Source organism: Glycine max, chromosome 19 (assembly GCF_000004515.6).
Source record: "Glycine max cultivar Williams 82 chromosome 19, Glycine_max_v4.0, whole genome shotgun sequence".
Lineage (NCBI taxonomy): Eukaryota > Viridiplantae > Streptophyta > Magnoliopsida > Fabales > Fabaceae > Glycine > Glycine max.
Window position 1 is genome coordinate 44,862,564 of NC_038255.2, and position 27,630 is coordinate 44,890,193.

The 27,630-nt window shown below is 31.1% G+C and overlaps 3 protein-coding genes and 1 long non-coding RNA gene across 5 annotated transcripts; 2 read left to right on the forward strand and 2 right to left on the reverse strand.

Moving 5' to 3' along the window:
- Window positions 1-5,428: 5,428 nt before the first annotated feature.
- LOC100798842 (serine/threonine protein phosphatase 2A 57 kDa regulatory subunit B' beta isoform) lies at window positions 5,429-11,090 on the forward strand. 2 transcript variants are annotated; one of them, XM_003553514.5, is made up of 2 exons: window positions 5,429-6,841; window positions 10,454-11,090. In XM_003553514.5, exons 1-2 carry the CDS (start codon window positions 5,759-5,761, stop codon window positions 10,772-10,774), a joined length of 1,404 nt encoding a protein of 467 aa, XP_003553562.1. In that variant the 5' UTR covers window positions 5,429-5,758; the 3' UTR covers window positions 10,775-11,090. The 2 variants fall into 2 exon arrangements, with proteins under 2 accessions (XP_003553562.1, XP_006604586.1); XM_006604523.4 differs by having other exon boundaries at window positions 5,446-6,841; window positions 10,436-11,090.
- A 1,562-nt stretch (window positions 11,091-12,652) lies between these two features.
- Window positions 12,653-15,191, forward strand: LOC100819290 (uncharacterized). Its single transcript, XM_003554350.5, has 3 exons — window positions 12,653-13,053; window positions 14,311-14,379; window positions 14,986-15,191. The coding sequence occupies exons 1-3, from the start codon at window positions 12,799-12,801 to the stop codon at window positions 15,034-15,036; spliced, it is 375 nt and encodes a 124-aa protein (XP_003554398.1). The 5' UTR covers window positions 12,653-12,798; the 3' UTR covers window positions 15,037-15,191.
- A 142-nt stretch (window positions 15,192-15,333) lies between these two features.
- On the reverse strand, window positions 15,334-17,956 carry LOC102665590 (uncharacterized). The gene is made up of 3 exons (XR_005889939.1): window positions 16,056-17,956; window positions 15,828-15,950; window positions 15,334-15,725 (listed from the first exon to the last, which is right to left on the reverse strand). It is a non-coding gene; the product is annotated as an uncharacterized lncRNA (long non-coding RNA).
- A 467-nt stretch (window positions 17,957-18,423) lies between these two features.
- LOC100799362 (alpha carbonic anhydrase 7) lies at window positions 18,424-20,823 on the reverse strand. Its single transcript, XM_006604524.4, has 7 exons — window positions 20,637-20,823; window positions 20,137-20,345; window positions 19,871-19,977; window positions 19,328-19,442; window positions 19,073-19,237; window positions 18,824-18,880; window positions 18,424-18,586 (listed from the first exon to the last, which is right to left on the reverse strand). The coding sequence occupies exons 1-7, from the start codon at window positions 20,722-20,724 to the stop codon at window positions 18,494-18,496; spliced, it is 834 nt and encodes a 277-aa protein (XP_006604587.1). The 5' UTR covers window positions 20,725-20,823; the 3' UTR covers window positions 18,424-18,493.
- Between the last annotated feature and the right edge of the window lie 6,807 nt (window positions 20,824-27,630).

Sequence of the window (27,630 nt, forward strand, 5' to 3'; positions counted from 1 at the left end):
TAATGAGACATACCCTTGTACTTTATTTTGAATACTTTTATTAACTTAAATTTTTTATCTTTCTCATCATTATATTAATATACCAAATATTTTAATTTTTATTGACTATGTTTTCATGTAAAGGGACAAAGTAAATTTTTCAAAGTTGTGTTCTCTCCATATAACACAAAGTTAGACTCTCAAAGAAACCAAAACATAAATGTATTTACTTTTTCTTCTTTTTTTTTTCTGTAAATGTTAGTTATTAATTTTTTTGTTGGTGATGGAATTTAAATTCATGATCTCTTCTTCTCTTTCTTCTTTCTTCACTACCAACTCAATCCTATAACTCCTACAATATTAATATTAATGTATTCTAACTTGTGCAAGACTTATGAACGAATGGAACAAACTCAAATAGACAATTTCTTTATTTTTTTGGGCTGGGAAGGGGGATTAGGCCTCCAGAGAGGTGAGGTAACCAAGGTGTGCAAATATTTCCTTGAATCATATGAAGATTGGTCCTCAAGTGCAAAGGTAAAATAGATCTTTGATTGCAAAATCCACTCATAGAGCAACAAAAGTTGTCCTTAGTAATCCAAGGGGATTTTTGAGTGGAAGACTGTAATTCAATAGATAAAATTATTTTGGAAATAATAGATTAGTCTCATTTAAGAGCTCACATTGATGAGAAAATTTGACACTTTAATTTAATGTTGACTTTTTGTCACTTATGCTACTACTATTTGATAAACTTAGAAAAATGACTCATTATTAATAGTATTTTTGTTAAAAAACATTAAGACAAGAATTTGATTCTTATAAAATGATAAGTTAGACCTTTAATTTAATTTTTATAAAAAGGACGGAAAGTAGTATTTTATATTTTTAAAATTAATTTAGAAAAAATTAATGTGAAAGATAAATTTTTGCAGGTATAATTAATTTCGAAAGACAATGTCATCTGAGCTCCAATTTAGCAGCTAACAACTATAGTCAAAGTTATCGATGGAGTTGCAACCAATAACCAATTATGGCGTATTTTGGTCGGCATTTCACCCAACCAAACGCACCTTCATATCCTCAAACTTCCTTTTCCTCTTATTTTATTAGAACATTGATTCAAAATTAAATGATTAGTTGCTTTTCCATTTTATTTCTTTGAGAATTTACGTCATCTTACTCTTTACTGCTTTATTTAAGATAGAAATACTATTTTATTTAAGATAAAACAATAAAATGAATGGATTTTTTTTTTTAGATTTCACAAATAAAAATATGTGTCCTAAGTTGCCTTGAAATAGGGCAAAATGGTTGTTATATATTTTGTTCTACCTTATTGAAAAATTAAATAAATATTTTTATATCATAAAATAATAAATAAAAGTTTCATTGTGAATAATATATAATATTAAAATTATATTTATTTATTAAAACACTCAAAATTACAAGAAGCGGTCATACAAGTTTCCTTACAAAATTATTCTTAAGACATTTCCAAATATAAATCATTTCTCATAAAAATAAAATGCCAATCCAACTTCTTTTTATATAAAATAAAGATCGTTTAATATTATGAGTCACCAAACATACTTGACTCGTTGAGAGTCACCTTGCTTAATCTACTTTATTAGGCAAGTAGGTTTAGGTATTAACTTATTAGCCCATATATATATATATATATGAGAATGTTAATATAGATTCACTTAAAATTTAAAAGGTTTATATTATTACTTAATATTTTTTATTTAGACTAAAAAATAATTTTGTCTTTATTTAACATCAGTCCAAAACAGAGGATAAACATGTATTTTTATCTACTTAAAAAAAATGAAAAAAAAAACTTTTTATCTACTTACTTAACATCACGTTGTCTTCTTCGTTACGCTATCCACGGGAGCTTCAACAACGGCAAATGATTTTAGTGAGTCTTCATAGGCTGATGCTTGTTGCAGATCTTTGTTTTCTCCATCGATCAACGATGGCAGCAACAAAAGCAAGTTTTATTTTCATCTGATTGGTTTTCATTTTATAGTTTGTTTGAAAGAAAAAAAAAACCTCATGGATGTTGATTTTGAAAAACATGTTCGTCTTAGTGGTTGGATTTCATTTTGCGATATCCTCTTGCGAACTGGTTTCGGGACGTTTGCATCTATCAGAGAAATGGCAAATCATGTAATTGTTTAAAATGATTCCTAACAAGTGTGAATGCACTGAAACATAAACGTGAGAAAGAGAATTGTGAATGCACTGGATACATAACGTTAATGGAGTGTGAGGAAACAATGCGTGCAAAGACAGATTAAGAATTTTTGTTATTTGTCTTTTTAAAATAAAACATAAACTAAAATTACATAATTATCTTTTAATTTGTGCTACTATAAATAAATGATAAAAGATTATTTTTTTTGTCAAAATGAAAAGGTACATAGTGTTAATGTAATAAAAATTATAAAAAATAGTAGTACAAAAATTGGGTTTCCATTTTATTTTAGTATCAAATAAATGTTGTATTTAAGATCCCAATAATATAAGTTAGGAAATGATAAATGAAGGTAGTGTCTCTCTAACCATTTTTTGTTGTTGATATCAATATTAAAAACAAAAACAATTAAAGAAGTTATATAGATTAATGCAATTAAAAATTATTATGTGAATGATGAAAGAGATATTAGCTAGTAGGAATTAAACTATTTGCTTTCATAATCTTTTAGTAGTTTTTTTTTATAAATTTTTAATTTTATTAAATCTATTATTTTCTTATTGTTTTCGAGAGGTAGTTGTTCTATAAAACAAAATGAAATATATTTTTTAACCCATATATCTAAAGTGGACCAACCCATGCATCCTAGCTCATTGTTGGCATGCTAATGATAAGGCGAGCGCCCAAACAGTTAAGCTGTCTTATTTTGTCATTCTTATTTAAAAGAATGTAAATAAATGATCAATTAAACACATAATTTAATTTCACGGACATGTTGTGGTAGGTATAGTTGGTAAATAATAGTGTTCTTTAAGTATTTGGTTAAGAGTAATCAATGTTTTGGTCAATGTATGTGAAATATTATTTGTTAAGAAAGACAAGTGTATCATTTTAAATTTGGATTTTGGAGTGACATTTTAAGTGAACAAGTATAACATTTTAAAGTTATAATTTCAATTCCTATACACTTTGACAACAAAAAATGTTTCAATATAAATATATGGTTAGTATTAATTTAGGTAAGTATCTAAGTCATATTTAATCATTAAAAATCAAAATTTTTAAAGATAAATTTACTGAACTTTAAACCAAATGTAAACTAAATTAAAAAGTTGTTTTTTTTTTCTTTTAAAAAATAATATCTTATTATTATCATTACAAGTTATCATTCAAATATCATTATCACTACAATTACTACTATTCAACAATATTTGTTACATTTATGGTATTTGTCATTGTTATTACTAATAATTATCGAATGGTATGCATTTGAATACAAATTATCGCATGTGAGTATAAAAATAATACTTAAAAAGGTTATTGAACACTAACTGAATTTCTATTCATTTCATAATAATTTCTTAATTGGTGAAATCTTTAAATTACTCTTAAGATAATTTTTGTTCATTTTTTAAGAGATTGTTTGAGAAAATGTGAATGTGAGATGGATTAAATTTGCTCAATGGTATAAAAAATTTATAATTTTTCTAAAAGTCAGTAGAAACCTCTCAATGTATTATTTACTAAATTATTGATCCAATTCATGACATGATCAATCTTATCATAATTTCATTCAAAATATTCATAATCTATGATGATTATTAGAAGAAGAAAAAAGACTACATACTAACAATATAAAATTATCTTATATTATCATTCAATCATAAATCATCAAACAATAAATTTATTTATTTTTATAAAATTATTTATAATGTCAATCACTATTAAAATTTAATAATCATATTTCAATTATTAAATAATGATGAATCTAAAAGATAATATAATAATTACTGATTGATACTAATACAATTGTTTTAACAAGATATTGTTATTGTCTTTATTTTTTTTTATCAGTGTCATTTTATTAATGCAACCACTATTAGTCAATTTATGTTTTTTTTTCATGATAGAGACTAATTTATTGGGTCAAAAATTAATCTCTTGTGTATTAGTATTGTGTTGCATCATAGTAATTATTAATCAACAATTATTTTAAGATTAAAAGAGAGTATAACATTTTTTTGGTTATGAACATATTATAATCAAATTTAATTTAATCCATTTCCACTATTTTTTTTAGAACAGCCCAGACTAAGTTTTTTCTTTCTTTATGGTCCAGGCTAAGTTAATGGAACGTGTTTATTCGAAGAAAAATAAATGTATGTAATGTACAGTGTACGAAGCATAGCCATAGAGTGACAAAAGAAAGTAAAAGAAGAAAGCAAACAATGTAATAAAAAAAGCTGAAGTTGAATTCAATATTTCAATTTGCAATTAAGATGATTAAAAATGTACCAGTAGAAATGGCTCTCAATCTAAAAGAGTAGTTGTTTCTTTCTTTCTTTCTTAATCGGCTAAATAATTAGTTTTGTTCCTCTTTAATTTGTAATTTGCTTATAGATGAGTGAAGATAAAAATATAAAATTTAGTTTTATATAAAAAGTGTGATAGATATAAAATTTTGTCTCTCACTATTAATAAAATAACTTATGTGATATAGATGGACGAATTTGTCAATGAAATTAATAATTGTCAATAAAATGATTGGCAACTATCTCTAGTTACTAGCATAAAGATATATTTATTTGTCCTATAATATTATATTGATTTATCATCTTCTCACTTTCTCGAGATACGAATAGAATAAATAATCTTTTTTTCTTAAATGCGTAACAAAATTTCAATTTTTAACTTTTGTTCGTTAATAAAATAGTTAATATTTACAAAATTGAAATATGAAATATATTTATCTTTTATTTATAGTAGATTATATCTAATTATTATAATTTTAAAAAAAATTGTAATGATTGATACATTGTTACAATTTTTATTTTTGATATATGATTGATGATTGATGTTATCGTTATTATTATATTTGTTTTAAATTATGTTTGTTAATATATTTTTTAAGTAATTATTATAATATGATGCTTGTAACGATAAAAAATGACAAAAATTTACCTTAAAATTATTTTTTATCCTTAAATCAAACGAAATTTCAGGCCAAACAAGTTAATCTAATATTTAGGTACAATAAAATATTTCTAATATTTTTGTCCAATAATAATAATTTATTAACATTTTGGTTCAACAATCTGACATTTTCCTCCCATAAAAATATATTACTAATATTTTTATTCAATAAAAATTACTAATATTTATATCTAAAATTTTATATTTTGATATTTCAAAAATAATTTATTAACTTATGTAAACACAAAAGTCACTATTTACCTCGTTATTTTCATGATTATTATCGTAATCTACAATCCCTCACTTTCCTTTCCGTTAACCTTATTCACCGTTCTAATTCTCCCCAAACTACTATACTCTCTCTCTCGCACTCAGTCTCTCTCCCTCGGTCGCCGGAACGTATCTCCGATCAGACAGCCGCCGCCATTCCGGTGATTCGCCACTTCGATCCTCCCGCAGCGCCGTCGTTTCTTCAGATCTGTGGCTGTGATGCGAAAGTCGTTGGAGGCGAAGCAGCAGCAGCATCCGCGGATTAAGAAGACCCTTCTTCCCAATTCGTTATCCTAGTTAGGGTTAGGGTTTCAATAATCGTTCCCCCAAGAAATGTTCAAGCGCATCATGAAGGGAGGGCAGAAGAAGCCCTCCAAGACGGACCCGAGCGATCCGTCGCCCTTCGCTCCGGCGGCGGCAGCCGCTCCGGCGCTGGTAGTTCCTCAGCCGTCGGGCACCATAGAGCCCCTCCCGCTCTTCCGCGACGTGGCGGTCTCGGAGCGGCAGAACCTCTTCATCCGAAAGCTCCATATATGCTGCCACGTCTTGGACTTCTCCGACACGCTGAAATCCGTTCGGGAGAAGGAAATCAAGAGACAGACATTGATGGAGCTCGTGGATTTCATCCAATCGGGGTCGGGGAAGATAACGGAGACTTGCCAGGAAGAGATGATCAAAATGGTGTCGGCGAACATTTTTCGGTGCCTCCCGCCGGCGTCGCACGAGAACACCGGCCAGGAAGCCACGGATCCGGAGGAGGAGGAGCCGTGCCTCGAACCGGCGTGGCCGCACTTGCAACTCGTCTACGAGCTTCTCCTCAGATACGTGGTTTCCTCCGACACTGACACAAAGGTTGCAAAACGGTATATCGATCATTCTTTTGTTCTCAAACTCCTTGATTTGTTTGACTCTGAGGACCCTCGTGAGCGTGAGTATTTGAAAACCATATTGCATCGTGTGTACGGGAAATTCATGGTGCATCGTCCCTTCATTAGGAAGGCCATTAACAACATATTTTTTCGGTTTATATATGAGACGGAGCGGCATAGTGGTATTGGGGAGCTTCTCGAGATTCTGGGAAGTATTATTAATGGGTTTGCCCTGCCCATGAAGGAGGAGCATAAGTTGTTTCTTGCGAGGGCGCTTCTGCCTCTGCATAAGCCCAAGCCGGTTGGGGTGTACCACCAGCAGTTGTCGTATTGCATTGCACAGTTTGTGGAGAAGGATTACAAGCTCTCGGATACGGTTATTAGGGGCTTGTTGAAGTATTGGCCTGTCACTAATTGCCAGAAGGAGGTTCTCTTCCTTGGGGAACTGGAGGAGGTGCTGGAGGCCACACAGACCGCAGAGTTCCAACGTTGCATGGTCCCTCTTTTTAGACAGGTTGCCCGCTGCCTCAATAGTTCTCACTTTCAGGTTCGTTGGAAATTGTTGTTCATTGCATTTTCTAGAATTAATACAAGTTTTTTTTCAACATTTCCTTTCCTTTGGGTATTCGGGTTATGAATTTGCAATGTTCTTGTTGAACTGTTTTTTTTCTTTATGGATATACATCTAATCTGGGCCCGTATATGGTATAATAAGGGTAAATATAAGCTACAGCCACCTAGGTATTAGTGAGTAAACTTAAAGTCTTAAACTGTCACATCCTTTAGGTCCTAAATTCTACTGGTATTGTATTGAATCTAATTTTTCTTTTGTTAGTTTTGTGGACAGTTCAATTGTAGTTTTGCATCTTAATGATTTCTTGCTTGATGGGGAAAAACAAAACCAAAAAAATTATATTATCTATCAATGTGATCTGTCTGACTTAATTGGCTTCTACCCTAACATGTAGAAATGCTAAAATAGCTATTCACATGGGTGGAGATCCCACATCAACTACAAATATGACCAAAGTAGAGCTTATAAATGCCTTGGACAATCCTCATCTTACAAGTTTCCTTTTGGGGTTAAGCTAAACCCAATTTCAAGATGGTATCAGACCTTGTCATAGATATGATATTGAGCCATCCTCAACTGTTGCAAAAATCTACATATTCCCATGATTTTCCCACTGCAATCTATGAAGCCCAGTAGCTTTCCCTGGCAATATAAAAAATAAAGTAGTCCTAACTGACCTTGCGGGCTGCAGCTTTTGTTGTGCAATAAAAAATATCAATCCTATAATATCCATGCTCTAGATGTCCAATCCTGGGTGTGAGGGGAGTGTATTGAGATCCCTCATCATGGCCACACCAGGGCTTGTAAAGCTTTAGACAATCCTCACCTCATGAGCTAGCAAAATTGAGTCAGGCCTGACCCAAATTCAACAACATGCATATACTTTTCACACATACAGAGGTTATAAATTCATTTTTTGTTCTTCTGCTTGTAAGCTCAGTGTTGAACCTGCAAAGGTAACCAGAATTGCAGTTCAACTGATGATTGTTATTTAGCTATTTACTTTTAAAAATTTGTAAGTGTATGCTGTATGTATCATTCAAATGGTAAAAGACTGGTTCAAGTGGTACATACTCCATTTCCCTTAAAAAACTTTTGGGTTCAAGCCTTGTGTATGTAAAAATACCCGCTAGTAGAACTAGCCTCATCACGTTGTGGATGTTCCTGACTTGAATAGAATTGCCTCCTATTGAGAATATCTGTTGTCTAGACCAAACAAGTGTCATATAAAACCTCATATTAGGGGGGGGGGGGGGGGGGAAGATTTTGTGGTTAATTGCTTACACTGCAATTGGAGTAAATTTTCTGTTTAGTAACTGTAATAGTGAAGTTTGTGATTTGACTTGTACACTCTATAAGAAATATTAGGTAATAGATTTGTGTTTTTCTTAATATTACCATTATTATTACTTTGGTGAGGTTCATGTTATGATTTTTTAAGAATGGCAGTGGAAGCGAAATGTGAAACCGACTTTCTGATTTCAGCAGAACTGGTTATTTTTTATGGTCAATTGCATTTTTCCTATAAATTTATTTGGTCATGTTGTGATGTACAAAATTGATCACATTTCCCTATAATTTAACTTGATCATTAACAGTGTGTCAACTCGCATCCTATTCAGGGGTAACTTTGATCAAATGAGAGTTGCATGCAAGTCATACAATGAACGGGGCTGGGAAAAAATTATTTATTGAACTAGTTTTTTGGGAAGTTACCATAAGCTTCCCCCAATGCATCATCGTTTTATGGCCTCTATTTTCATTTCTAGTCCCTACAAGCTCACGCTTAAAATGCATATGTGAATCTAATGACTGCTGGTTTGGCATATTTGAATCATTGGAAGCTAATATGCTTTCATTTGCCCAGATCATTTTTATTACTTGGATCGAATACTCATTTTCGTCACTACCATGTGCTGAAAATACCATTAATTATGTTATGGATGGTCTGCTCTAGAGAAAGAAACATAGCACTTGATTTACTGAAATTTTAAGCAAAAGAAATATAGCAGTGATTTAATGATGGATTTTGCTGAAACTTCAAACCCATTTGCTAATTGTTCAATCTGTGAATTACTATAACTTCCAAGTTTGGGAAGCACATAAAATTCTAAAACTTGAATCAGAGTGCTGAAATTTTGAATCCTTGAGGAAAAAATTGAGACACAATTCAGAAAATGTGATCTGAGTTGACTTATCAGATATTTTGTTTTAGGCTCATTAATCATATGATTTGTATGTGACTCCCAAACTATAAAACTCAACACTTGATTTGAATTACTAGTTACCCATTGCAATTTGTGTTGTTAAATCAAGTTAATAAAATACATAATTTCTTAAATCAGGAGATCATTCCAAATTTCCAGTTGAGCCAATAAGTGTGGGTGCAAAGCACAAATTACCCTTTCAACTCATCTTTTCCTTCATTTATACCTTGTTCTCAACAAGGTTCTGCTAGTTGTATTAATTTTTCCAACCATGTGTTTTCATTCTACTAACATTAGAATGAAACTATTGTCTCTTGGTTTCTACAATAAAACAAGAAAATTACTCATTAATATGATTGTACATGTTTTAACTAAAAAAAGAAGAGAAAAAGCATAAACTAATTAAATCTCACCAGTCTCTTTACACGTCTTAACTCAAACCATTTGTACTTGTTTCGAAATGAGTGAGAGGAAATTGAATAGGATTACATTGTGTACTTTGTTGAGGAATATTCTTAGTCCAAATCTGGCGTACACTTAAAATATTTTTGTTGCACATGTCAAGTGGAAAAATTCTTTTTCATTTAAGTGAATTGGTGCTCTCTGTTGGATTGCTAAATGTGCCAGCATAATGCTCAGGGAGAAAGAATTTGATTGAATAGCGTTTTTATGGATATGCCTTTCATGCCATTTTGGTACCACAGCTTGGCAATAATTAAAGTTACACAGAAAGCTAGCAGAAAACCATGGGGTGTTTATTATTAAACACTTCTTTATAGTTCCCTCCAATGCTCTTATTTCCTTCTTGGACGCAAAAGTTAGGTGTTACTTTGTTAAAATGAAGATGGGGAGGGAGGAGTGACACAGTTCACCTGTTTCAAGATTCCAAGCACTAGATGTTTGTGGTCAAGATTCCTAATTTGATCTTGGTCATTAATAATAATTTGAGCTTAAGCTTATCAGAAGAGGAAAACTTGAAGGTTTAACAAGGTCTTGACCAAAAACATCTAGTGCTTGTGGAAATGAAAATAGTGTACATTTGCTGTGATGTGGGTTTCTCCATTAAGGATATTTAAGGTGATCTTCATATAATTCTTCCATTAAGATGCTGTCATTGTGGCCTTTTGTCATTATGGGATCTAGGATTGTCTACAAGTTCATTTTTATTTATCTCAATTTTTTGAACTGATTATGTGATTATCTTTTACTAATGTTATCTTTCAAGTCATAATCAAAATACGGGAGTGAGAGTCCTGATCCCTTGGAATTGTCTTTTATTTTTAAATATATTTATTGTGTTATAGTTCTTGGTCTGTTGATGTAGTTAGTTATAAACCATCCTTCATAAATCTATGCTTAGGCACACCTTGCAATGCAGGTTGCAGAACGGGCACTCTTTTTGTGGAATAATGAGCATATTGTCAGCTTAATTGCCCAAAACAGGACTGTAGTATTACCCATAATATTTGAAGCATTGGAGAAAAATATCAAGAGTCATTGGAACCAGGCTGTTCACGGCTTGACTGTGAATGTTCGGAAAATGTTTGTAGAAATGGATGCAGAATTGTTTGAAGAGTGTCAGAGGCAGTTTGAAGAGAGGGAGGCTAAAGCAAAAGAATTAGAAGTGCAGAGGGAATTGAATTGGAAAAGACTGGCAGAGGCAGCTTCACAGAATGGGGTGGATATGGTCACAGCTTAGTAAAATTACTTTACTGCCCTAATCGGGAGTGTGAATTGGATAGGTGAAGGATTGTATGCGCTCCTTGCCATTTTGATGCCATTATTTATTGGTTTCTTTCTTTCCCACTTAATTTCTTTTTCCCCTCTATTTTCTCAGTTGGATAATCAGCAAGTTGAAGAAAGCAGTGATTAATGTAACTTAAAAGTGCAGTTGGATAATCAGTCGGACGTTGTTAGCAATGTCTGCAGATTAAGAATGTTTAATGAAATACTTTCTTGTATTTTTTTCCTTACAGAGAGAAATACGGATCTTTTTTTCCCCTTCTGGAAACAAAGTCTAGTGCCCTTTGTGTTTATGGTACAAGAAACAGGACCTTTATTTTGTGCTTGATTTGCACCTGATTGGCTAAAAGCAGGTTTTGTTAGGCACTAAGTTTTGTAAGGAGTTAGTGTTGTGCCGTCGCCCTGATAAGAGGTGTTATTGATTACACTTGTTTTGCTTGTTTTCTAGACAGTTATGTAAAGGGCTGGTGACTTATTCAATAGGGCAACGTTGGCTTCAAGCAAATCTGGGCAACGTTGCCCCGCCGCTGGCAATCATGCGGCAAACATGTTCGATGTTACCCACCATTGAGCAGTACTCACCTAATTTGGATCTCCGATCAAAGGGGTTGGAGATTTTCCTAATGTTGATTTGGAATTCCCACCACCACCTCTCTGTTTCATGGATGTTGATTTTTTTTTGGGAATTGATTTTCCTATTGATTTAACTGTTGACTGTTTCTCTCTGTACTTGATTTTCCTGTTTTAGTTTGGTATTTTCTGTCTTTCTTTCTCATTGTTTGAGCTGTGAAAATATTATGTTAATCTTAACAACCTGATTCTTGCACAAGAATGGTTTTTACACATGATTGTCAAGTCAACCCTACGACAATGGTGTACACAGGGAAGAACTGGTTCTTACATCTAAGAACCACATAAATAACTCCCATTAACTTTTTTTACAATAATTTTTATTTATTTTTTGAAAAATGAGAATTCGGGTTGAATATACCATTTAATAAATTTTTTAAAACAAATTAAAAGAAAGCGTTTTCATAAAAATTAATCAAAGAAACTTCAACTTAAAAAGTTCTTTAAAATACTGTTATTTTTATAGTTTAAAAATATATTTAAACAAAAAGGTATAAGATATCAAATGTGTTCAAAGCAATTTCTATATTCAGAGTTCTGACTTCAGAGTCTTCAGAATGAGTGGTTAGTCTAGAATTATCTTGGGAATTGTAAGTTGTAACCTTAGAATAATAAATAAATAAATTGGCAACGTAATTGTCAGTATTGTTTCATATGTACAGTTTAATTTTTAAATTTAATTATATAGATGACTAATTTGTATTAACGCATTTAAACCCATATAAATTTATTTATTTTTGGTAAATTATTGATATAAATGTTACAAAGTCAAGGGAAAGTTCACGTGTATATATAAAAATTACTAACTAAAATTGTAAGAAAATAATAATTTCAGAAACTAATTTCTTGACTAACTTAAAAATATATATTTTTTTGCATAAAAAATGTTTATGAAAAGATCAAATAACAAATTATTTACATACGAGACTGATCATCCGAAAAACTATAATGAATTTAGAGAAATGTTACACAAATATTTTTATCCTGGGAATTAAAAGAATTTTTTTTATCTTAATTTTCCAATTCGTTAGAAAAATGAATTCTGATTAATTCAGAGTTTAATTGAGGGATAAAAATCAAACTCAAATGCTAACTAAGCCATTCAATCTTGACTTTAGGTAGATGAGATAAAAAAAAAATAATCACCATGAATTTAATTTTTATGCACTTTAATTACAATTGTTTTCAATAAACGTAGTATAATTTTGTGAATAAGTTTATTGACATACACGACATGCCGTTTCTTTTTAAATGGATAAAATAGAGATAATGTAGAATTTGTGTCTATGAGAGGTCGGTTTATCAGATGAGATTTGTGTGTGAAGAGAATAGCGAATAGCGAAGGTGGAAATGTCGAAAGGCGGTTCGCTTCAAAAGGACGTGCCATGGAGAGCATCGTCTTCTTCTGCGAAGCCCATCCCCAAAATTCACCACAGTCCCCTTCTTCGCGTATCCCAAACACCTGTTTCCGATTACGGTATCTCCGTCATGAGGCATCCGGACCCTATAGGTGGTGGATTGGGTCATGAGGCCATAGTGGAACCAGCTGGCCCTGATTGTCTCGTACCTGGCCAGAAAATGCCCATCCAATTACTTGGCCTCCAGGTTTCATTCTTCTTCTTCTTCTTCCTTTTCTTTTTTCTATTTATGTGCTTTTTTTACCTCTTGTGGCATTCAAACTTTCCTTTTTTATTTTATCGCTTTCTATTATTTTAACCTTGTTTAGGGGGATTTAGCATCACTCCTTTTATAAAGTACTTCGAAAAGAAAAATTGAAATTACAATGTTTCAATAAAACTCAACACCTGGTTGTGATGGGTCCTCTATCTAATTGAATTTTTTCTGGTTCCGTCCTGGGACCAAAAACATGGAGAACTGTTTTTTTCTTCTTTTACTTGAAAAAAAAATATTTTATTTAATTTTGAATTCATTTACTTGCCTCCTTCAACATGAATTTTATTTAATTTTGTACCCCTTCAAAAATCTCTGTTTTCCCCGTGCATTGTGTTTTTTTAAAAGATGCTTGTAGAATAGAAGCTTTTGATTGTTTGAGGGGTAATGCTAGAAAATGCTTGAGCAAGCTTCACGGTTCCTAGAACTGAACCATTGGGAAAGTGAAATTCTGAGTGAGAATAGGGTTTAGGATGTGCTGAACTCGTGAGCTACAATCACAATTTTAACAACATTGATGTGTACGGCTCAGAAATTTGGAATACACTATTAAAATTTTGTTTTCCTATTTGTCCTCTCAGATGATCTATGTTGCTTGCTTCACATGTGGCATATTCTTCTACATAAATCAATCTTAGTTTTTCTTATCATGTCTCCAATTTTGTTATGGTATTGATAGTTACCTTTATGTTTGAAAAAATAGAAGGGATGTTTTGGTAAAAAAATTATAATAAAAGTATTTTTGTTAATTTTTTAGTTAAAAATAAGGGTTTTGGGTTTAAGTGTATCATATTTATAAATAGGAAGGATTTTGTGTATATCTTATAAATAGAAGGGATTTTGTGTAAGATAAGAATTGCAGGATAGAAGGGGTTGGAGTAATCTGCTCTTGTTTTTTTAAGAAGTTTTGTTAGTTAATTTTTGTTTTAACCAAGTTTTCTTGCTCTTACCAAATGTCCGAGAGGCAATGTATCTTTGTCCTGTTTTGTAATATAAAAGTATGTTGTGTTCATTAAGGCCATTGCCAAGCTATGCTTCTTCTCTTACATTGGGTTTACATGTTTTCCCCCTTTTAGTTTATGTTTACATCTTCTCTAATATTTGTTTTATCTTTTGGGGTAATGCTCTTTAGAAAGATTATGTTTTTGGCAAAGAGATGCAGTTAAACTTATTGCCTTCTTGTTTGGACAGGTCTGGCCAATCCATGTTGACCTGAAGTTTTTGGAACCAGTTGGGCGAGAACTTAAGATGCTTGGAAAGGTGAAGGCCTCTTTTCCTATATTATGTTTTTCAAGCTTGCAAGGAAAAAATTGCTCTTCTTTAAGTTGATCTTGATGAGTTATTTGCATTTGATATCGATGAAATGTGGAATAGAATGGATTTACTTGCATATTTCTAAACCAATGCACGGCATTCAAATAACAAGTTGCTACTAGCCAAATATATATGCTCTTGTCCTCTGAAAATTGAATTTAAAGTTATTGCACTTGCACCATGTGATAACATCTACGTTGATTACTGTTGGGTTTATAGGGGGACAGAGAGAGAGATGGGATGGAATATGCTTGAGTGAAATTTCTTTCTTATGAAGTATACCCTTGATGCAAAATGTCCGTATAGTTATTCTTAATTTCTTACCACTTCCTGTGAACTAGTTAAACTTAAAATACATAAATAAAGCTCTAATCTTAAATATTGCAGTTGCTTATGTATGGATTTATTTGTCTTGCCTGGGTATTTGTATTGCAGATTTATAAATTGCATGTTTATTCTTTGATATTAAAAGGTGACATGTTCAGATGAGACATGCAATTGTAAATATGAAATGAGCTGTTATGATTGATGTAGTTGTTTTTATGCGTGCAGTTCATGGATGACGCTGTTGAACTAATGAACAAATCATTCATAGAGCGTTGATAATATGGGCTTTGTGAAGAGACGAAGTAGCCGCTGTTTGATTCTTTTTTTATGGGATGGGAAATATAGACAAGCAGAGTGACTGTAATGTAACATTTGACTCATTTTGTATGCAAAAGAGAATTGCAATGCGAGATAGTTTTGTTCGGTACTAATTCCCTTATAATGCCAATTAGAAACTGTTTCTGAGAATCCAATCTTTCCTCTCTCTAGCTATATTGTACTTTGAAAAACACAGTTTGAACCGTAAGTTGAATATACTTGTATACTATGCTGACTTTTGCAGTTCAAATTTTCTTGCCACACTCAAACCAAAACCACCGTTAATTTGATATAAACTATCTTTCATTGGCTGCTGACGAATTCAAATAATCATAATTCAAGAGGTTAAATGATGAAAGTAAAGAAGAATATATACATTCTTAATTTAGCCTGATCCTATACTTAGGGAACAGACACTTTTCATTCCAATGAAAAGAGAAAAATGAAACAACGTCACGATACATTAAGGACGCTTAACGACTAAATCGTTAGTTTAATTTGTTATAGAATGACCTTCAACCGTAGTATGGTGTAAGACAATAAGAAGAGAAGAAAAAGAAAAAAAAGAAGACGGCAGAACCATAGTTGCAGTGGTGGACATGTCATCATCACCAGGTCCTCTGCTCCACATCCCAAGGTTGTTGTCCCTGTTCATCCATACATACATCCCACACCTTGAGACACTAATTTTAAATCTTAATCACAAATAAATAGAAAAAATATTTCATAGCGTCCATTATCTTAATCACCTCGAAAGGGTCCAGTGGTCGATCCATATGTCCTTCGACCCGAAGATGGAGATGCCGTCTCCTCTCCGTCGGATTCTGTCCGGAATCCATGGTGCTCCGGGCTTGACCGAAAGTTTGTGTTCCCTGCAACCCCATAACAGAATTCAAGATTTTATAGTGGTAATTCAAGAATAACAAATGCAAATTAGTCTCTAAAAGACATTGGTTAAGGAAATGTCCCAAGGATACTTTTACTCTTAAATTAGTTCTCTCCTCAAAATTTAAGATCTTAACTCGTTACAATCTATTTCTATAATTATTATGATTGTCTTGCATTGTTACTATTAGAGCATCTCCATCAACTGTGTTAATCCTACTTTTTCTTTAATAAGAACCTAGTGGTGCTTATTGAACACTCCTCAAGCAACGAGGGTTTATATAAGTATTAGTAATTTTTTAAAAATTTGTGAGTGCTGTGTATGTACTTTTATGAAATAGTGATAAAAAGTTATTTATAAACCTCATTTAGTAAAATTTTGAGACTTGTTAGATTGGAGAGATGAGTTTAACTATAAAAAGTAAAAGAGTAATCTATAACAGTGGAAATTATTGAAAAACTCTAATTTTTTTATTTATTTAAAAATGTGTTGCTAGATTGGAAATAGCCAAGTTCATTGATAGAGGACCATTGCTAGTAACTTGTTTAACAACTTCACTTTTATAATTAATTAGGATACCAAATATAACAATCTAAGTATTCATGTTCTCTAAAAAAAAAAATCTAAGTATCCATGTAAAGCAGACACAAATTGAGTGACTTTTTATTTATATATAAATGGACATCAACACCTTAATAGATAAATAAGAAAAAGTCAGTAAATTTCGTTCTTCAAAATCACGGAATCTATTTTTATAATTAGATACAATATTTAGCATTAAAATTACTACTTATATAAGTATGAGTTGAGGAATGAATATTTTTTGAGCAAATTATATTAGTTTCTCCTAAGTTTAAGATTTATTACATTTATATCTTCTAGTACATTTCTTTTCTTTTGCACCCCAAGCGTTTCTGGTAACTAATTGTGTTAAATTTTTACTGAAAGGTCGAAGTAACCCTTCTTAAAAATAAAAAATATATGATGATAGTAAAGTTAGGGTGCCGATAGTAAAGATGAAAAAAGAATCTTCTTAATCCCATAACCCTCGACGCCCACCTCCTTTCTATCTTCTTCGGCAAAATCATCTTATCCCAACCCAAACACCATCCCCACTACCAACATCTGACACGCCACCTGATCGTCGCTGCCAACCTAGCAACCGTATCACCATCGTCACCAACCAAACCACCATTGCCACCCTGGTGTGATTGTGATTTTGTTTTGTTTTGATAAAGTTCTATTGAATCTTGTTTTATGTCCATACTTCTTATTTCTTTAGTATTTACTACTCCTATTATTATAATGGTTATCAAATTCTCGAGTTAACTCGTTAACTTTTACGAGTTTATGAGTTCATTTGCCCTTTGTGAGTTGACTCTTAAGTAAACTCTTTTTTAGTAGATTTTGGGTAAACTCTATAAATTCTAAGTAAATTAAGTAAACTCTTGAGTTTACCACCGAGTCAACGAGTTAGCAAGTTAAAAATATTAGACCAAAATGTAAGTCAATTTTTATTGTTTTCTGTCTGTTTAACATTTAACATACCTTCATTTATAATGTTATTCTCAAATACAAAATTTCAATCTTTAATAATATCAAACTCTTATTCTCTAATAACATTAAATTCTCGATGATAATGATCTATCCCTACTATAACCTTAAGTTATTGTCTAATATAATAGTGATTTATTATTAATAGACTTGGTTATTTAAATATTTTGAACTTTATGATTTAGTGTTTTACTTTGTTATATTGTTGAAATTTTTAATTAGTATGTTATTTATAAATATTTTGTTATTATTTTTATATAAAGTAGACTCTTACGAATCGAGTTTATGAAACTCTCACGAGTTTGCGTAAACTCTCAAGTTTGATAATCTTGATTATTATTATTATTATTATTATTATTATTATGTGTTTGTAATTTATTATTCCTATTCGTTTAGTGCTTATGCAATATATTTTTCTTAAATTGTCTTTTAATATATATTTTTATTATTTTGATTTTCTTGTCAAACCTTAATCTTATTTTTGCTGTTAAAAAAACTTTATCTCATATCTTATAATTTTATCAAATTTCTTCTAAAATTTTCACTTTAATCTTTAAAATTATTCTATATCTCAATTTTAACTTAAGTATCTTTATATTTGGATTGAAAATAATATGGTAAGAGTTTTGAGTAGAAAAAACACAACCGGTCATGAGACCAAATTTATTTATTTATTTATTTTAAAAAAAATAATTTAATCAACTATTTTTTTTTTTGAAAAAAATAATCTCACAAAATTTAAACTAGATAAAGTTAAAGTGAAATTATTAATTTTTTTCTTTAATCAATAAAATATATATATATATATATCTCAAATATAAAAAAATCCCTTAGATAAACATTATGTGCTTCCACTTAAGACAACACTTATTATATGAAATGAAAATAGTTACTAACAAACAGAGAACTCAAATAAATCTAAATAAAACTACAATGCTCAAACTAATACAGATGTTAATTTCAAAACAAGAAAAACTAATACACGGGTTTATTCTTTGTCTTTGGGACGTAAAGTTGTATCGCTCGTTGATTTAGGGGCTGCAGCGGCCTTGCATTCCATTTGGCATACTGTGACAAATTACATAATAAAAATTAATAAGTAATTGAAGAAATAAAAAAGACTTTCATTTTTTTAAATGGTAGCTCAAGTTTTTTTTTTATCATAAAACTAAAGAAATGTTCAAACTTTACTATTTTTTTAATTTTTTTCCCTAACTCCTCTCCTATACAATTCTTAATTTAATTTGTGAGATGAATCCTCCTTTCAAAAAAGAAAAGTAAATCTCTCAGAGTGAGTTTACTTACATATTTAAGTACCGTATCCTTGAGCAACTTCACTTGCCCCCTTGAAACAGTTCTTACCTGATGAAATCGGGTACATGTTAAGGTAATCATAGTAAATATTGACGACCAAGAAAATTAAAGATATTCAGGGAATCTTTCGTGTGTGTGTGTGTAAACTTAATAATGAATAAGAAGGATTATGATTTTTTTTTCATTAGCAAGAAGAAAGAAGGATTATGATTATGTATAAAAAAAGTATTTTAAGTATACCTTCTTATCAACGGTCCAAATGATGTCTTCAGTGCAAGGAGGTGCAGTGAGTGATCCCATGTACCTGTAGTACATCTTGCTGCCCTTCATGATTTCTGAGGGATCAACCACCCCTACGCTTTTCTCATCATCCTCTTCAGGAGTGTCCATTATGTATTTTCCCAACTGGAATATTAATATTCATGAAAGATCTTCATGGTTTTCTTCTTTTGTTCTTTAATTTTGTTGTGAATATTATTGCATGCACGTACGTACCTTAGAGAGCAGTGGATCGGGGGAACCGTACTTGTACAGAACACCAACAACAGCGGTCTTGTTTGTTCCATCAGGCTGTGGGCTAACATGAACCATGTGCAACTCCAAGTCATACCTATATAATGATCATTAAAAACGAAAATTAGAACTTTTGATCGATGACAATATGGATCATCAACTATACAGTACTACGCACTTTAGTCTGCAGCGCAGCTCGATCCAAGATCATGTACTGAGGGTAGTTAATTATATATATATATATATATTGTAGATGACATGTATATTCTATATATGGAAGACAATTTTATATATTTGAACCTGAATTATTTTTTTTATCAGCAAACAAACTAATTTAAGGAGAATCAAACATGTACCACCTAAATGAGTCATGGTTAGTTAATTATATATTCTTGGATAAACGAATTTCTTTTCATAAAAAGTTAAAAAAGAAATTGAGTTTAAAATGAAACATTTCGATTATTTATATTTGAGAAGAAAGAAATTAAGAAGATGATGAAGTGGTTGTGATGAAGGGAAATTAACCTGCGGCCGTTGATGGTATGTTCGGCAGGCCAGTGCCAATGGGCTTGTTGGAGGAAGAAAGGTGTTCCATTTATTTCTATTGAGCCAGCATCCCCTTCCCAAATGACCTGCAACCATCATTATATTTAAGAGAAACTTATCGCATGATAATAATTTGTAATTGAATAACGGTGTGAAAGTGTATATCTTATTTTTCATTAACCACAACAATTGTGGATGAAATAGAAGAGTTAAATCTGAGCGTTTTAGAAGACGTTTGTACTAACCGCAACATCATGACCCCTGTTGGAGACAGTAGCATGTTGAGGCTTATAGTTCCAGTACTTTAGCCCCCCTAACTTGGGGATCACTTCCACTCCATTAGTGGACAAATCAATAGGAGATTGAATTTGCCCTATTTTACAGGCTGCCCATTCTTCTTTCAGATCACCCCAATGTTGGGGCCCATTTGCACTTTTTTCATTGTAACCATACTCTGCATAATTGCACGAACATATATATTTAGAACAACAATAAATAATTTTGTTTATATGGTTTTATATAGTTTTTTTTTTCATTTTTTCTTTTTCTAATGGAACTTAATACATATCATCTTTTAAAAGTAAATTTATTAAGCTTAGCGTAAGATTAGAAGTTTCAATATCATGTCAAAGAATTAGCTAGCTTCGGTCAAGGCTTAAATTAAATCGTATTTAAATGAAGGTACATTTATGTATAAACCAAAACTGACACACAAATAATTGAGCGAGATTATTGCAAAATATACCAGGTTCATCAAGAGCACTAGTTAATGTGGAACAAAACAGGATGCATATTAGTGAAATTGCAACCGAAATGTGGCTTTGACGCTGCATGTTTCAGATGGTGGAGAGAGTTGGCTTTTGTGAGTAGAATGTCTGCAGGTGGCACAGAGATTATTAGTTCGTGGATGTGTTGGTGGAGAGATTTAGTGCATGTACTTGGGTATTTATACATTGCAAAGGATAAGTGCTTGTGGATTTGGTCAGGTGGTACGTAATTAATGGGAAACTTGCTTTGAAGTTTTCTTTATATGAATGTCACAAACGTTGCTATTTCCTTAATATAACTAATCTTTCTCCTTTCCGCTTCTCAAATTTTCTACTCACTCCTATATGCGTTGTTAATATTGCACATTTTGGATAGCAATCAACTGAATTATTTTCTTATCTGAATTTTGGGAAAAAATGTAAATTATATTAAACCTAAAATGATACAATAATAAACGGGACATATCCCGCAGTTAAAGAAAATCAAAAGTCTTCCTAATACAAGAAGACCTATATCAAGATGCTAAAACAAATACAACAGGTGCGCTTGTCTATATATAAGAAACTTAATCTTACTAATAACCTCTATTACAGGAAATTGATAATCTTCAAAAATCAGCTTGTTCCTAGACAGTCTTATCTGAATTTTTATTATATGCAATATATATGGATTATTTTATGTTGTCACATGGGAAAGGATCGAGTAGACCTAGTTCGAGTTTCATTTTTGGTTGACCTAGAATTAATGTTCAACCTTATGAGAAATATGCAAATAGTGAGGAAGTGTAAAAAACAATAAAACAGTAAAAAAATCGGAGGGTTTTGGTCGTTCTTAATTAAGAAAAGGATTTTAATATGCCTATGTTTGGACGTGGTCATAATGATCTCGTGCAAAGATTAACAAGTTTGTACAAAAACATTAAAAAAGCATTAATAATGATCTCGTGCAAAGATTAACAAGTTTCATTGCACTAAATGAGTACAAAAACATTAAAAAAGCATTAAAAAAGCATTAGTAATGTAATAGGGTAACATTAAGTTCATGCATGTGAACATATTGTTGTGGAAGGTGATCATATATAAACATATTGAAGGTATCAAATTGTTTAACGGGTAAATGTTTCTTAAATTAGTATGGATGAAGAGATGTAATTGGCCTTTGATAACTTTATCAGAACGAGACTACATGCATATATTAATTAAATGAACAAAGTCTTGTTAATTAGGTGATTCACACGCACTTAAACTTGTTGAAGGTGTCAGATTGTTTGACAGGTAAATGATAAATATTTCTTTATTAGTATAGATGAAGGGATGTAATTCACGTTTCTATCTATATAATATTATTTACAAACGTTTGTGGGAACATCACTAACTGGCCGGGGTAGAAATTATCAACCTTCCTTCCGTAGACTCAACCACCTCAGTAATAATAAATTAATTAAGTTTATCTGCAAATGCATGCATGACGAGAAATTCTATGATTCCAGTGTCATCAGACACTTCGAGATAGTTTTGGCTTGCTTTAAAATTACCTAACCTTTTAAATCAACCCTATTTCTTTTTTGTTCTTTCCTGTGATTTGTTTTTTTTTTTCCTTTTGGTAATAAGAATGAACAAATCAAATTCTTAACCTACATGACACATGCATGGCCGCCGAGATACCTGTGCATCTAAATCAACATATAGGATATCTAGATCATATCTGAATATGGCAGCAGTAGTGATATATTCTTTTTATTTTTCTGTGTATATAAACTCTAGATTTGGAGAAGAGCACACTCATTATTGATTTGTTAAATATAATATAATTAATTGTATAATAGTATGTGAATGATCACCAAACTGATGGCCTGCAGCATGCAGACAACGCTTGATTAATTAATGGAAGTATATATCTATAAATATCAAATAATATGTAAAGGAAGACATTAAAATGCAGGAGATGCTTAATTATTTGCTATTTTCGCAGGCAGCTGTCAAGTGGTCTACAAGCATAATATCATGATATATATATATCGATGAAGAAAATAATTTTATTTAAAATCCTCCTATTTACCACGATATTTTCATCTTCACGATAAAAAAAAATGATGCCGCATATTGATCATGGTATCGTATAAATATTTATAAATCCCTTTTATTTTCTGTCTTTTACGTTCATTTAATTAAGGCCAAATTAACTCTCTTGCCAATTGCTTTAACATTCCTTTCTCCTTCAATTCCATGCATTAAGTGACAAGCTAAGCGATAATATTTGACATCTGTTGACCAAAATACCTTAAAGTAATAAGATCATTACTATTTACTAGCTAGTCTTTTCAGTCATATTTTGTTCATTTATATTTCATACCTAAAATATAGAATGAGAAAATAAGTTATTACTAAATATGTAAAATAATTTTATAGTAATATTATTTTTTATGAATCTAACAGTATGACACTAATTACATTGCTCTATGCTACACAAGGAACTAGATGACCTGAAAATGATATGACAGAAGGTATCAGTGCTTCTTTTTTCTGATTGCATGATGAATGGATGCTAGATTTTCAATTCAACATAACAACCGGAAGAAATAAAAAAGGAAAAGAAGAATCAAGCTGTCACCGGTGTTAGTTCACCTTATATTTCCCTTGTTTAAATTTTGTCGAGCGCATATAATAACCAATGGAATTGATCCAACATTCATACATTATCCATTTGTCTATATTTTAATAAGCAAAATTCCATTATATCATAAAATAGAGATAATGCAGAAATAAAAAAAAAAATGTAACATTAAGTAGTACTCTGCTATCATCCACACGGACCCCTATTAAACACAGAATAAATCATTCATATCCTGAAACTAATCAAATCAAGAAGTAATCATTCTCTAGATCAATTATCTCAATCCCTCCATTAGGTTTCTGCATTTTGGTAAGTTTGCTTTGCATAAACTTCAAGCCAAATTGTTTCGCAAGAATCTTCACAATTATAGTCTACTTCCATTGTTCATATGCTTTCTTTCTTCTCCCAGCTAGTCACTGCCAATTTAGGACAAGACAAGAAGTGTTTTTAGCAGCTTTTCTACTGAAAAAAAAAATTATATTTCCTGTACATAAGCTCTCAAAAGCATTTCTGTCTTATATCCAAACAGGCCTAGAATCTTCGCCTGATCCTTCACATGATTATATCAGTGGACTCAATGGGTTGTTGCTCAAGAATTTCATCTTCCTCATAAGTCTAAGGCAACTCATTAGACTCGTAATGGAACTCCATATACTCTCAAAACATAGTTACATTAGGATCAATTATTCACTGATTGATTAATTAAGACTTTCCTTATCATAACACCTGCGAATAACAGTTTACATATTGCCTAGTACACCAATTAGAATCTACACCTAATGTACCTAACTACCTATTACTAATTATGTAATTGGTTGTTTAAGTTAGACCTAGTTCTGTTTGTAATTATTATATGCAGTTTGTCCATCACAATTGATAAACCTTAACCATAGTTTGATACTTCTACACATAGAAGTCTTAAAATAGTGAAATCATTTTTGCATTTTACAAATTTCTATTATGGTGTCAAGGCTTTCTTTGGAGAGAGTCCTTCGCTCCCATACTTATATTAACACAAACTTGTAAGACAACTTCCGAATCCATGTTAATTTTTTTTCAACTAGTGATTCACACAGGGGATGCTCAAGATCCTTCCATTCTATGATCTATATTCATGGATTGGATTCTATTGATGTATGTTGTAATTTAGTTAGTTAGTTAAAAATTAGTTAGTAATTCATTTTAAAATTAGGTTGACAGGTATAAAATTTGTTATAACTACATGTGTAATGTATATAAAAATAATAGTGATCATCAATGAGAAGTATATGAGAATGTAAAATTTTTTTTAGAATTTTAAGTCTCCTCTATTTTCTCTCAATCAATTCCTTCATCATTTTTTTTTATTTTCTAACATAGAATGATAACGAATGCATAATATGAATGTGTATGAGAACTTTATTATTTCAATAGATTCAACCTCATGATTTATACTCTGACACAAGTTATTCACCAGCTGCTCCAAATTCATGGAAATGAGTTTGCTAACTAAAACTAGGTCTAGCTCTCTAGCTAACTGTTTCGAATTATATTAATTATTTATTTAATAAGTCAATCAAAATAATTTTTTTAATATGTAGTTATAATAATAAAACATCAACTAAAAAGATATAACAAACTAAATTTCTCACATAGATTAAAACTATTTTATGCAGCTAAACTTTTTTTTATAAAACCATTTCATTATATCTTCGTAAATTTTTTAACTTGTCAGGTAACTTTATTATGTTGAACTTATGTTTTTTTTCTCTTCAAAATTACTTTAAATTTAAATCTTAAAAAAATTAAAAATAAAATAAAATATGTTTAATTTAATATTTAAGTTAAAAACTATGCTTCATTATTCTAAAGTAATTGACCTGTTAAATTTGTTCAGATGAAAGGAAAACAAAAGTTAGGATATGCATTTTTTTAGAATCTATTTTAATTAGCTTTTCTTTTTTCTAAAAAAAATAATTTTCTCCCCCTTTTTTTATAAAAATCAAGGTTTTAAAATTTTTATTTAAATGTATTTGACCTAACTTATTTGAAAAAAATTAAGCCACACATTATCTAATTCACTTTAATGTTTCTTTTCTTTTGTTTATAAAATTTACCCAATAATTATAGTATTTGAGCAACGAAACCATAATGAAATCACCTTTCAGTATTGCAATTTTCTTTTAGTAGATTGGTATTATCTTACAATTAATACCGCTTTCAAGGCATCAACTCCATTATTAGATTTGCTTGCAAACTAAATTGACACTTAAGTAAAAACCCAATGCCATTAGTGGACGAAGTGTTGTGAATAAGCCGACACTAAAAGAAACATTGATATATTCGATTGAAATTAATATGTTAAGACGCAAGAAGATTTTTTTAATAAATGAGAGATTAGGGTTCTTTATGAGGTGTATAATTAAGTATGACCTTGTATATTGGAACGAAATGCATATTTGAGAGGTAGTTATTATGTATTCTCAAAACAGTGAGCCATAGCTATATCATACCAAAGTCATTTATTCAACAACAACAAAAGAAAGTAATACCAAAGTCATTTTTTAGAGACCTTAACGAAGTAATCAGGCACGATTATTTTTCTTCCCACACGAAGATAATAAAATTGATATTCAGCAATGGTTTCAAATAAGCATCTTTTGATGTTTAAGAGTCAAAGCATCTAACCATCTATTCAATCCTCGATGAACTAGAAGAAGCAGCTGATGGCACAGCTTGAGTCCTTCTGGTGTAATAGGACTTGCATTTAGGGCACTTGAGCGCCATACTATGAAAACTTACTTCAGATGTTTCCACGCAGTCGTTGCAAAGAATCCAAAACTAATGTCAGGTATAACAGGCAGATTTGAGGGTTTCCAGGCTTACATGCCCTATCAATATTACCTCGAAGGCAAATTGGGCAATTGGTATGCATTGCTTTCTCCATACATTTGTGTTTATCCTTCAAATATAATGAATACCAACATCCTAGGACATGAAGAGATCATCATATCTTCAGAGTTTTGCATATTAAAGAAAGACTGAGTTTGAACCCTGAATTAATAGAGGCACACATGATTAAAAGGGTTTATTGCTCAATCAACGGAGCAATGTTTCATCAGAAAAGCTTACTACATATGTTACAGTGGAACATGTTCTCTATACCTCCATTTCTGTATAGTCAAAATATAATTGAAATTGTCGATATGTAGCCAAAAATGAAGCAGTGAATATAACGAATTATTTAAAGGAATAGTTTGGACCTGCAGATGCCACATTCATCACAATGGATTTTTTTTTATTTTATAGCTGGATATAAAAATAAATTTTTTCATTTATGCAAAACTTCATTAAAGAGAAATTAAGGTCAAGATTTTAGGAATAAAATGACACAAAATGCTTACATCGTGGTCGAAAAACTTGCATTTGGAGCAAAAGTATCTACCCATGCAAACACCACAGTTAATGCACATCTGTTGAACCTGTGAAAATGTACAGAGTAAAAGGGGATTAACCCGTATTGGTTGCATGCCTCTACTGTAAATTATAACAAGCATGTATGAGACTTACATCTTGCTCTGTGCTACACAAGGAACATATGACCTGAAAATGATATGGCAGAAGTTATATATACATAAGATGCTAGATTTTCCATTCAACATAACAAGTGTGGAAGAAATCAAAAAGGAAAAGTAAAATTCAAGTGCATCAAAACAGTGGAATAGATCCAACAAGCCCTATCCCTTTTGTCTATATTTTAATAAGCAAAAATCCTTAAATATCATAAAATAGAGATAATGCAGAAATCGAAAATCAAAAATACGTAACATGATCCCAAAACAAGATAAGCATAAAAAACTATATCTTGGAAATCCCAATTACAAAGATTAATGAACACATTATATAAAAAATAATGATTACACCAAGATTTCTGAAGTACACTAGTTAAAAATTCGTGATGTGTACCCTCTTCACATCATGACAAAGAATGTCATGCCTGTTATCAAGTTTGATTATTGACATTTTAAGAAATTCTTATAAAATAATAATAATCATCCGAAATACATTATGTTAGATTATCAAGAATGTTGATGTATCCATTTAATTCTAGTTTAGAAAAATAAAAATAAAAAAGAGAAAAGAAAGTAAGTAGCCATAATGGTGTTACTAAAAGTCAAGTTAGTTAGGTAGCTTTGATTAGTTTTTAATAGTTTTGGTCTATAACCCCGCACGTTACCGCACGTTTTGTTATAAAATTATTTTCTAATGAACTTGATATATGAAAGTTTCACTATCATCTAATGGATCAAACTGTTTTTGCTCCTTAAAGTCATTATAGTCTAATACGAGATGACTTATATTGCGTCAATGAAAAAAAT

Bases quoted from the DNA above. Each gene is read 5' to 3' on its own strand.
- LOC100819290 (XM_003554350.5), top strand. From the start codon at position 12,799: ATGTCGAAAGGCGGTTCGCTTCAAAAGGACGTGCCATGGAGAGCATCG. The intron at 13,054-14,310 runs GTTTCATTCTTC...TTGTTTGGACAG, and splicing joins TCCAATTACTTGGCCTCCAG to GTCTGGCCAATCCATGTTGA. The intron at 14,380-14,985 runs GTGAAGGCCTCT...TTATGCGTGCAG, and splicing joins AACTTAAGATGCTTGGAAAG to TTCATGGATGACGCTGTTGA.
- LOC100799362 (XM_006604524.4), bottom strand. From the start codon at position 20,724: ATGCAGCGTCAAAGCCACATTTCGGTTGCAATTTCACTAATATGCATC. The intron at 19,443-19,870 runs GTTAATTTCCCT...ATCATTATATAG, and splicing joins CATACCATCAACGGCCGCAG to GTATGACTTGGAGTTGCACA. The intron at 18,881-19,072 runs GTATACTTAAAA...CGATTTCATCAG, and splicing joins TTTGGACCGTTGATAAGAAG to GTAAGAACTGTTTCAAGGGG.
- LOC100798842 (XM_006604523.4), top strand. From the start codon at position 5,759: ATGTTCAAGCGCATCATGAAGGGAGGGCAGAAGAAGCCCTCCAAGACG. The intron at 6,842-10,435 runs GTTCGTTGGAAA...ATCTATGCTTAG, and splicing joins TCAATAGTTCTCACTTTCAG to GCACACCTTGCAATGCAGGT.